The sequence below is a fragment of the Mobula hypostoma genome, chromosome 2 (assembly GCF_963921235.1).
Source record: "Mobula hypostoma chromosome 2, sMobHyp1.1, whole genome shotgun sequence".
NCBI lineage: Eukaryota > Metazoa > Chordata > Chondrichthyes > Myliobatiformes > Myliobatidae > Mobula > Mobula hypostoma.
The window spans coordinates 164925702-164937865 of NC_086098.1; the positions used below are offsets into that span (position 1 = coordinate 164925702).

Sequence of the window (12164 nt, forward strand, 5' to 3'; positions counted from 1 at the left end):
GGGAAATGTTGGAAATGCCCTTCGGGTGGCAGTTCTGTGGAGAGGGAAACCGAGCTGCAAATGGCTGCAGATGCTGAAATCTGGAGCAAAAGACAAGCTGCTGCAAGAATTCACTTAGGGTGCATTTGTGGAAGGCAATGGCATTGACGACATTTCATAATTAAAATTATTACTGTATTGTGTCAACAGGAAGTGTGAAGGGGACCAGCCAGACCTTTGGGATCTAACTGTCCTGTTGTCTGTCCATCTTCAGACTCCATAGTACTGAGGGTAGACATCCTCCTGCTACTCCCTGTCAACCTCCAGGCTCCTCAGTTCCTCAATCGGGTTAGCCTCTCCTCGGTTGAGTTGTAGCTCCGCAACTCTGTAACCCTGGAAGAAATGGAGTAAAGCAGCTGAAACCACTCAACTGCTTGTGATTGGTCAATGGTTGAGGACCGTTCACTCGGTGGGTTCCAACCAGCCGTATTCAAAACAGAGAGTTAAACTGGGTAGGAGAGAGAACACAGAGGTCAAATAAATTATAGCAAATTCTGAATGATGGAAGGACATGCGTTACGCACTCAGCTGGAGAGTTAGCATTATTTATACTTCCCCAATTTGTTGCCATAGTACCTTTCAGGATGAAGACAAGGACTCCTTTCATTTCTGGTGTTGATGATCTGTTGCATGAATCTGTCTTGCCTTGTCTTTGTTAGAGTCTCCAAAGTTGTCTGCCCGCCTCTCTTCCCCCCCCACCCCCAGTGGCCTTCCCTGCCCTCTCCCCGTGCCCAGCACTGTTCTTGGACTGTCTGCATGCTCCTGGATGCTCTCCCTGCATGGGAAGCTAGCATATTGTGATTCTGTGGAGAGCTCCCGAGTGGCGCCAATGATGCCTGTTGGAATGCAAGACCTGTTTCTGCACTTCTAACGATTCTGAGATCCTATTACACAACCTTTCATGCTAAATATCAAAGTGGATCTGTATTCCCAGCGTGGAACAGTGCATCCCATAAAATCCTGCACCAAAAGAGTGGCAAATTATGTTGCAGACCTCTCTCGCTTTGGAATCTCTGGGGTGTGCACTTTGATGGGACCGTGTCTCTCTGCTTGGTGTTGTGCTTCTACGGATAGATATTAATGAGTAATCCTCTGTTGGTTGAAGTTTCCAAGCCCACAGGATGAGGGCCGAGGGTCTGTGTCAGTAAACTAGGGTTGAATAGTCATGAGGCTGAAGCAAATTTTTGGAGTTTTTTCTATCACTTCTATAACAGCTTAAGCACAGGCAGAGTTTGTGATCAGGGTGAGTGACCATGGGTGATGGACCATTGGGGTGAGTCTCCAAGAGGGAGGATGCCTGTGGTCTGTGGGAGGAAATTTAATGTTGAGGGAGAGTGTACATGGGGTCTGGGAGGAGATACACCGAGGATAGAGAACATTTATAATAATGGATTAGTTTTGATCTCATTAAAACTTTAATTCCACTAATGGGGAGGGTCTCCAGAACATCTTCATCAAATTGGTTACCTTGTCTCCAACTTGCATTTGTTTTATAATGGCAACTAAGTTGTGGTTATAACCAGCTCACTACCTACAACAGAGCCATTCTGGATGAAGGGAAGTGTCATTCGAGGTTATGGTATTGCCCAATGCTTTTGCCAGTTTTTATTGTTGTAATGATGCAATTCACCTCCAACAAACCTCCCATGGGAAACTCAAACTAAACATCAGAGCTATTGGGAAATGTTCTACCTACAGCAATTACACTCCATGACCAAGGCCACTGGGAACTTCAGTAGTTGGGCTACTGTGGTATGCAGTGCATTACCACTGATCTGTTAGGTGTGCAGGGAGGGGTGCATTGCTGGAGGAATGCTGTCTGTGTTTTGGGGAGAGTGTGTTGCCAGGGTGATGCAGCCTGTCAGGAGGGTATGTTGCAGAGAGATGCTGCCTGTCAGGAGGGTATGTTGCAGAGAGATGCTGCCTGTCGGGAGGGTGTGTTGCCAGGGCGATGCTGCCTGCCAGGAGGGTGTGTTGCCAGGGCGATGCTGCCTCTCGGGAGGGTGTATCACTGGGTCACAGCTGATGAATGAACTGTGTTTTACAGCAACAAGGTCAGCCTGAGGGAGAGATTCTCCAGCCCCAAGGGTCCCAGTGCCAAAGCCAAAGCCTCAGAGCAGGGAGGCGTGAGGCGATCACCCAGTGCAGACAACATCGAGGAGAGTCCTGACAAGGTTCAGAAGAGCTGGAGCTTCACCGACCGGACCCGCTTCAGGCAGGCCTTCCGGCTGAGGGGAGCGGGCTCGAGGCAGAACTCTGAGGGTGAGTGTCCCACTGAGGCACTCCGGCAACTGATCACTATTGTTTGTATCTCTGTACCAGGGCTCTGCCTGCCTCTCTAATCCGGGTGCCGTGCTGGGGGGGTGGTGGTAGCCATGGAGGGTCACACTGTGGGAAGTGCGGGACTGAAGGTGGCATTCATGGGTCTAGGCGGTGGAAGGTGGAGTGCGCTGCCTGCCCCTTTTTCAAGGGCAAGTTCGTGTCCGGCTGTCCTTGGAGAGGGAGCACGTGGTCATGGCAGGCACATTGGGGGAGATCTGTGAGTGGTGGTCCTCCAAGGTATAGACTGTTTTATTGATGGTAGTAACCTTATTTTAATTTGAGTACACTTCCTCTCTTGTAAATATTGATTGTCTGTACCTTTGTGTATTTGTGCTGTAAATAAACTGTAAATATAGTGTTTAAAAAAAGAAGTGCGGGACTGAGGGAGGGTCACACTGGGATGGTCTGTCCTAAGAGAGAGTCACACTATTGGAGCTCCCTCTCCTAAAGTTGAAAATTTGCGGCAAAATCACCAAGGATTTGGAGACCGTCAGAAGGCTTTGGTAGTGTGGGATCTGATCTCAGCAGCAGACTGAAACAGTCTCCTTTCCTGGAAGGATTCTGCTCGGTGAAGCTTTTGGTTCATGGCTCATCAGCGCCGAGCAGTGGTGTGGCTGGTGGATTGCCAAAGTCTAACTTTGCTGAGAGCCGGAACGAATTTATTCTGTTTGTAACAGCGGAAATCCCCAGCTCCACCTGCATGAAAACCCTCCCCACCCTTAACCCCTGACCCCGGAGTGCCTAGCCCAGGGAGACTAGGTGAAGAGGACTTTGGAGAGGCCGATGGAAGAAAGGACTGGCCTGGGGAAAAGCCTTTACTTGCAGTGCTGAAGTTTTAACACCCTACGGACTTCCCTGCCTATTCACTCCTTTTTTCCCCTCCCATCCCATCTCGTCTGTGAAGTGTTTGTTTCTGACTGTTTGCTGGTGTTCCGCTGGGTGTGGACTGTGTAATATCTCAGTGCCGGTCTTGAACTTTGAATTTCTGAATGCTATGGCAGCCTGCAGCTCCAACGTGTCGTATGTGGAGACTGCGGGCTCGGGAGATACAGCTCACAAAGAGAACCACGCGTTCAAGTTACTGACTTTAAAGAACGCCGTGCCTACTGCAGTTGGTAGCAATGCCACTGTAAGAGCCATGGCGGAGACTGCTGGAGGCTGTTAGGGCTTTGTTGTGTCAGCGGTTTTGAATGGGAAGACTGTTTTCTATTCGGAGTTGGCGAGTGATGTGTTTTTTGGCCCTGGGTCAGGGGTTAAGGGTGGGGAGGGTTTTCATGCAGGTGGAACTGGTGTTGCCCCCCCCATACAGATGGTGATACCCCCTATCAGCGCTCCATAAGTAAGGTGCGACCCAAAATAACCCCAGGGCACCCCCGAGGGGTTATGAGCACCTTTTCTCATTTCAGCATATGCGGCTGGAGCGGGGAGGGGATGCTGAGGGGCGGCTTCAGGTTTATTTTGACAAGCATTACTATGCCATCCTGTGGGCTACGGGCTGCCCGAGGTGCCATGCCTGTAAGGAGTCTGGGCACATTCGGAAGAATTGCCCGAACCGTCAGGCTGCCAGTTCTCGGAGGCACAGGGTGATCTGATGGCTGGGCCTTCCCCTGCTGACCCCCTTCCCGCAGTTTTCCTCCCCCTGTTGCCCCGTCACCCACCCCTCTGTGCCACCGGCTGTGGTTGGGCACGGTGCGAATGATGCTGACGGGTGGGTTCAGGAGAAAGCATCTGAAGGCTTCTGCTCCGGAGAAGGAGTGGGCGGTTGTTGTTGAGTCAAGGATGGAGGGGCCTGAGGCTCCTGAAATCCAGCAAGAGCCTGGGGAAGTCGAGGGAGGGGAAAGTGGTGCCGGAAACTGAGGACGCTTCTGAAATGGAGGTCAGCATGCCTCAGCATATCTGCAGTCTGAAACGACAGAGAGGAGGAGGATTCACCCCCGGAAAAGGCCGTACGCACGGAATATGTCCCCTCAGAGTTGGAGGAGAGCCCTGTCGTGCAGGAGCTCTCTGCTGGGGAGGCATCTCCTGAACGTGTCCTCCGGGCTGGTGAGCGGCACCACTGTAGAGGGGACGTGTGGGGGGGCCTCCTTCTGTCACCGGTCCTCGGGATGGGGTAGTGCCTGTGGTGGGGTCTCCCATTAGGGCTGTGGTGAGGAGGGAGGTGGTCACGTCAGGTGCAGATGATGACTACTTGGATGGAGACGAGAGTGTTGGACGTGGTGAGGGGGAAGAGGAGCACTCTTGTAGCCAAGCTGGCCACCTTTCTTGATCCCACCACTGCGTTTCCGTGGAGGAGATCCGGCAGTTCATGAAGGACTACTGGAGGAAATTGTTCAAGGAGTCTGCAAAGGTGTCACTCAGTCTATCTGCACAATCCTCCAAAAGACGAGGAGGGGAGCTGCTGGGGTTCATAGATCGAGTGTGTTATCCTGGGGTGGGAGGGGTAAATTCAGTTGCACCCTCCAGGAGAGGGATCACACTGGTCCTCAGAGTAGTCGAGCTCTGATCAGGAAGTTATGGGAGCTAATTGTATCCTCTGACTTGGTTGATGTCTGGTGAAGCCTTCACCCTGACCTCTGCTTTCTCAAGGATGTACAGAGGGGTGGGGGCTCACAGATTGATCAACGGTCCATCTCCAGGGCGTACATGTCCTGGGTGTCGGCCGCCTTCAGGTGGCCAGTTGTGTGCTCGGACCAGTACCTGGTGTGGGTGGAGCTGAATGCGCTGCCTGCATGGCCGGGTTTCGCGTACTGGCTGCTGGAGGATGGCCGGTTCCGGGATTCGTTCCAACTGTTCAGGAAGTCCTGGCGGGAGGAGCGGGGAAGTTTCCCCTCGCTGCGGCTCTGTTGGGATGTGGGCAAGACTCACATCCGACTGTTCTGCCAGGAATACACGTGCGGCTCGACCAGGCGGCAGATGTCTGGAATCGATCAGCTTGAGAAGGAGCTGATTGACTTGGAGTCCTGGTTAGGGCTGACCGATGGGGACCTGGAACTGGAGAGGCCCCGAGGTGCTTATGTGAGGTCGCGTGTCCAGATGCTGCAGGATCTGGACCATGCTTCGTCCTTCTTCTACTCTCGAGAAAGGGATGGGTGTCCCCAGGCAGCTCGAGGCTCCTGTGTCATGGATCCGGCAAAAATTGTTGCGTAAAGCATAGAAACCATAGAAAAACTACAGCACAGACACAGGCCTTTTGGCCCTTCTTGGCTGTGCTGAACCATTTTCTGCCTACTCCCACTGACCTGCACACGGACCACATCCCTCCATACACCCCCCATCCATGTATCTGTCCAATTTATTCTTAAATGTTAAAGAAGAACCTGCATTTACCACCTCATCTGGCAGCTCATTCCATACTCCCACAACTCCCTGTGTGAAGAAGCCCCCCCAATGTTCCCTTTAAACTTTTCCCCCCTCTGGTTTTTTTCTCCCCTTGCCTCAGTGGAAAAAGCCTGCTTGCATTCACTCTATCTATACCCATCATAATCTTATATACCTCTATCAAATCTCCCCTCATTCTTCTACGCTCCAGGGAATAAAGTCCTAACCTATTCAACCTTTCTCTGTAACTGAGTTTCTCAAGTCCCGGCAACAAGCTTGTAAACCTTCTCTGCACTCTTTCAACCTTATTTATATCCTTCCTGTAATTTGGTGACCAAAACTGAACACAATACTCCAGATTCGGCCTCACCAATGCCTTATACAGCCTCATCATAACATTCCAGCTCTTATACTCAATACTTTGATTAATAAAGGCCAATGTACCAAAAGCTCTCTTTACGACCCTACCTACCTGTGATGCCACTTTTAGGGAATTTTTTATCTGTATTCCCAGATCCCTCTGTTCTACTGCACTCCTCAGTGCCTTACCATTTACCCTGTATGTTCTACCTTGATTTGTCCTTCCAAAGTGCAATACCTCACACTTGTCTGTATTAAACTCCATCTGCCATTTTTCCGCCCATTTTCCCAGCTGGTCCACGTCCCTCTGCAAGCTTTGAAAACCTTCCTCACTGTCCACTACACCTCCAATCTTTGTATCATCAGCAAATTTGCTGATCCAATTTACCACATTATCATCCAGATCATTGATATAGATGACAAATAACAATGGGCCCAGCACTGATCCCTGTGGCACACCACAGGCCTCCACTCTGAGAAGCAATTCTCTACTACCACTCTTTGGCTTCTTCCATTGAGTCAATGTCTAATCCAATTTACCACCTCTCCATGTATACCTAGCGACTGAATTTTCCTAACTAACCTCCCATGCGGGACCTTGTCAAAGGCCTTACGGAAGTCCATGTAGACGACATCCACTGCCTTCCCTTCATCTACTTTTCTGGTAACCTCCTCGAAAAACTCCAATAGACTCTCCCTAATAAGTCCCTGTCTATCCAAATGCTTGTAGATTATGTCTCTTAGTACTCCCTCCAATAACTTACCCACTACTGACGTCAAACTAACCAGCCTATAATTTCCCGGATTACTTTTCGATTCTTTTTTAAACAACAGAACAACATGAGCCATTCTCCAATCCTCCGGCACCTCACCCGTAGACACCGACATTTTAAATATATCTGCCACGACCCCTGCAATTTCAATACTAGTCTCCTTTAAGGTCCGAGGGAATACCCTGTCAGGTCCTGGGGATTTATCCACTTTAATTTGTCTCAAGATAGCAAGCACCTCCTCCTTTTCAATCTGTACAGTTTCCACGATCTCACTACTTGTTTCCCTTAATTCCATAGACTTCGTGCCAGTTTCCTTAGTAAATACAGATGCAAAAAACCCATTTAAGATCCCCCCCATTTCTTTTGGTTCTGCACATAGCCGACCACTCTGATCTTCAAGAGGACCAATTTTATCCCTTACAATCCTTTTACTCTTAATATACCTGTAAAAGCTCTTTGGATTATCCTTCACTTTGACTGTCAAGGCAACCTCATGTCTTCTTTTAGCCCTCCTGAATTCCTTCTTAAGTATTTTCTTGCACTTTTTATACTCCTCAAGCACCTTATTTACTCCCTGTTTCCTATACATGTCATACAACTCTCTCTTCTTCTTTATCAGAGTTGCAATATCCCTTGAGAACCAAGGTTCCTTATTCCTATTAACTTTGCATTTAATCCAGACAGGAACATACAAGCTGTGCACTCTCAAAATTTCTCCTTTGAAGGCTTCCCACTTACCAATCACATCCTTGCCAGAGAACAACCTGTCCCAATCCACGCTTTTTAGATCCTTTCTCATTTCTTCAAATTTGGCCTTCTTCCAGTTCAGAACCTCAACCCTAGGACCAGATCTATCCTTGTCCATGATCAAGTTGAAACTAATGGTGTTATGATCACTGGAACCAAAGTGCTCCCCTACACACACTTCCGTCACTTGTCCTAACTCGTTTTCTAACAGGAGATCCAATATTGCATCCCCTCTAGTTGGTACCTCTATATATTGATTTAGAAAACTTTCCTGAACACATTTTACAAACTCTAAACCGTCTAGACCCCTAACAGTATGGGAGTTCCAATCAATATGTGGAAAATTAAAATCCCCTACCACCACAACTTTATGTTTCCTGCAGTTGCCTGCTATCTCTCTGCAGATTTGCTCCTCCAATTTTTGCTGACTATTGGGTAGTCTATAATACAACCCCACTAATGTGGCCATACCTTTCCAGTTTCTCAGCTCCACCCATAAGGACTCAGTAGACAAGCCCTCTAATCTGTCCTGCCTGAACACTGCTGTAACATTTTCCCTGACAAGCAATGCTACCCCCTCCCACCTTTCATTCCTCTGCCTCTATCACATCTGAAACATCGGAACCCTGGAATATTAAGCTGCCAGTCCTGCCCCTCCTGTAGCCAAGTTTCAATAATTGCTATAAGGTCATAATTTCTATTTGTGGCTTTGCTTGAACTTTTAACATCATTTATTTTCATCCCAGCCCCACTGTCAGCTCTGGCACTCTTGTTCCCATCCCCCTGCAAATCTAGTTTAAAGCCTCCCCAACAGCACTAACAAACCTCCCTGAAAGGATATTGGTCTCCGTGTAGTTCAAGTGTAACCCGTCTCTCTTGTACAGGTCCCACCTGCCTAGAAGAGGTCCCAATGATCCTGAAATCTGAAACCCTGCCCCCTACACCAGTTCCTCAGCCACTTGTTCATCCTCCAGAGCATCCTATTCTTACCCTCACCGGCACGTGGCACAGGTAGCAATCCTGAGATTACCACCCTCGAGGTCCTGCTTTTCAACTTCCTACCAAGCTCTCTATACTCACTCTCCAGGACCTCCTCACTCTTCCTTGCTATGTCATTGGTACCGATGTGCACCACGACATCTGGCTGATCACCCTCCCACTTCAGAATGTCATGCAAGCGATCAGAGACATCCTTGACCCTGGCACCCGGGAGACAACAAACCATCCTGGATTCTCTGTCACGACCACAGAACCTCCTATCTGTCCATCTAACTACTGAGTCCCCTATCACTACTGTTCTCCTCTTTTTTCACCCTCCCTTCTGCACTGCAGAACCAGACTCAGTGCCAGAGATCTGGCTGCTGCAGCTTGTCCCAGGTAAGTCATCCCCCCCAACAGTATCCAATGCGGTATACTTGTTGTTGAGGGGAATGGTCACAGGAGAACCCTGCTCTGCCTGCCCTTTCCTCTTCCCTCGCCTGAAAGTAACCCAAATTCCTGTGCTGTGCTCCTTTGGCGTAACTACCTCCCTGTAGCTACTATCTATAATCTCCTCAATCTCCCGAATGATCTGGAAGTCATCCAGCTCCTGCTCCAGTTCCCTAACATGGTTTGTTAGGAGCTGCAGCTGGATGCACTTCTTGCAGGTGTCGTTTTCAGGGACACTGGAGGTCTCCCTGCCTTCCCACATCCTGCAAGAGGAACATTCCAACATCCTGCCTGGCAATCTCTCTACTCTAAACAAATAAAACAAAACTTACCGGAACCTACCCTGGCCTTTGCCTGTTCTCGCCAAAGCCTGTTGAGCCAAAGCCGTCCCACTCTGCTCCCTCTCACTCCGCTGCCCGCTGTATATGGTGGTCTGTTTTTAAACCTTGGCGCGTTACGTCATGTGCCTGCGCAGTGCAGACCCTTTTCCCTGAGCAGTGTTTAAAAAAAAAAAGACTTTTTGCACCCGATTTCTTCACTCTCTTCTTCTCAGCTGCTTACTTCGACTGAAACAAGAACCGTTAAAAATTTCTCTTTTTAAACCTTGGCGTGCTATGTCACACGCCTGCGCAGTGCAGACACTTCTCCCCGAGCAGTGTTTTAAAAAAAGACTTTTTGCACCGGATTTCTTCACTCCCTTCTTTTCAGCTGCTTGCTTCGACTGAAACTGTAGGTCCATTCCTTTTATGAGACTCTATCCTCGTCGACCCTGTGCAGTGAGAGTGAATGCAGGGCTCTGTGGGAGGACTTACCAAAGGCTAGCCCTGGGGGTGTTGAGTGGCTAGATGCTCCGATTTCTTTGAAGGAGCTGACCAGAGCCCTCAACCAGCTGCAGAAAGGCACGTCCCCAGGGCTAGATGGGTTGACTGTTGATTTTTTCTAGGCCTTCTGGGACATCCTAGGGGCTGATTATGCAGGGGAACTGTGGGAGAGCCTGGTGACAGCTGAGATGCCTTTCTCTTGGCACAGAGCAGTCATGGCCCTGGTGCCAAAGAAGGGGGATCTCCATTGCCTGCAGAATTGGTGCCCAGTATTTCTCCTCAGCACGGAGTACAAGGTCTTTGCCTGGGCGATGACCGAGTGTCTGGGCTCCGTGCTGGAGGAAGTGCTCCACCCTGACCAGTCCTTCACGGTCCCGGGGTGGTCCATCCAAGACAATATCCACCTTGTCCGGGATCTGATCTACCTGTGCCGGGAGGCTGGTCTGTCAGTCGCCTTTCTCTCTCTCTCGACCAAGAGAAAGCGTTTGATAGGATGGACCACGAGTATCCTTTTGGGGCTCTGTGAGCGTTCGGGCTTGGGCTAGATTTTGAGGCCTGCGTCCGACTGCTGTACGCCGCTGCGGTGAGCCTAGTGAAGGGGAGCGGGTCCTTGACAGCACGTTGTGCTTTGGGAGGGGGGTGCGTTAGGAGTGCCCCATGTCGGGATGGCTGTACTCGGTTTGCGTGGAGCCATTCCTGTGCTTTCTCCGTAAGAGGTTGAGGGTTTTGGTTCTGCACGAGCTGTACATGGAGGTCGTCCTTTTGGCTTACATCAGTTACGTCCTCTTCATGGTCACCGACCCTGTTGACTTGCAGAGAATGTGAGACTGCCGGCAGGTCTTCTCAACCATGCCCTCTGCAAGGGTCAACTGGGAGAAGAGTGCGGGCCTCTTGGTGGGTCAGTGGCAGGTGGACTCCCTACCAGAGGGGTTGAGGCCATTTGCGTGGACCACCACACACTTCCTCCACTTGGAGATCTACCTGAGTTTGACGGAGGCCTGGCCAGCGAACTGGCAGGATTTGGAGACCAAGATCTCTGCCTGGCTGGGGCGTTGGTCAAGCCACCTTCATGCGAGAGCTTCAGTTATCAATCTGCTGGTCGCCTCCATGGTGTGGTACCAGCTGTCTGCATTGGTCCCACCCATGGCATTTGTGTCCAGGACCCAGAAGGGGCTGTTGGGTCTTCTTCTGATGAAACAGGAGGCATTGGATCTCTGCAGCGGTTCTGAGTCTTCTGATTGTGGAGGGCAGCCAGTCCCCTGGCGGATCTCCGCCTCAGGACCTGCAGAGATACCTGTACTGTGACCACCCTCCGAGATGGCATGCGCTGCTGACACATTTTCTTCGCCGGGGCGCTGCCTGCAGAAGGACCCGCAGATCCCAGCGGACAGCGTCGGCCCTGTCGCTCTGAGGGATCTACCCTGCTTCTGTTGGGAACTGTGGAGGGTTTGGGGTCTGGCCTCGTCAGGGCAAGGTGCTCCTGCGCCGTTGGGGCATGATGCCCTGGTTGCTGGGTGACTGGTCCTGTTCACAGTACGGTGGGTGTCGGGAGGGTGCGGGGTGGTGGAGGGGCTCCAGCTGCACCACCGCTTGATGTGCGCGTCGGACCCAGGCTTCGGGAGACCACGAGGGAGAGGGTCCCGCACAGCGTGAGCCGTCTCACTGGGATGCCCACCGTGCTGTTCCGCAGTGCTTCTTGTGTGGTTGCTCCTGCGCACCTTCCACTTCCTCGCCTTGGTCTGCCAACCGGACACGCCAACTGACAGCGGAGGAGGTCCCCGGTGCAAGTCTCTTTATGCAGGGGTGCTTCCCCTGTACGTTGGGGACCTGGGCTGGAAGGTGTTGCATTGGGCAGTCCCGTACAACAGATTCCTGAGCAGGTTCAATGACACCCCTTCCAGCTTTTCCATTCTGCGGGCGGGAGGAGTCGGGTACCACGTGTACACGGAATGTAAGAGGTTGCAGCCGCTCTTTGAGTTTCTCATGGAGCTGCTTCTGAGGTTCTGGCTGCACTTTAGTCCCGCACTCTTCATCTACGGGCACCCAGTTCGGCAGGGGACGGGTGAGAGGAGGATCTCCTGGTGGGCTTGGTCCTGGGCCTGGCCAAGATGGACATTCACGGGTCTAGGCGGCAGAAGGAGGAGGGTGTAGCCGGGCTGACTGCCTGGCCCTTTTCCAAGGATATGTTTATGCCCGGCTGTCCTGGAGAGGAAGCACGTGGTCTCGGCAGGCACTTTGGGGGATTTCCGGGAGCGGTGGACCCCCCATGCTATAGATGGAAGTAACCATATTGTAATTTGTATACTTACTGTCCTGTAAACATTGATTGTCTGTATCTTTGTGTATTTGCATTGTA

General features: G+C 51.0%; 1 protein-coding gene across 6 annotated transcripts in view; it reads left to right on the top strand.

Moving 5' to 3' along the window:
* LOC134342639 (potassium voltage-gated channel subfamily KQT member 2) overlaps positions 1-12164 on the top strand; it is a 149414-nt gene that overhangs the window by 107341 nt on the left and 29909 nt on the right. For 5 of the 6 annotated variants that reach the window (XM_063040996.1, XM_063041000.1, XM_063040997.1 and 2 more), the window contains one exon: positions 2087-2301. In XM_063040996.1, the coding sequence (XP_062897066.1) occupies positions 2087-2301 (215 nt within the window). Of the gene's footprint in view, positions 1-2086; positions 2302-12164 lie in introns of those variants that run through there. The other variant, XR_010017064.1, reaches the window with a different exon arrangement.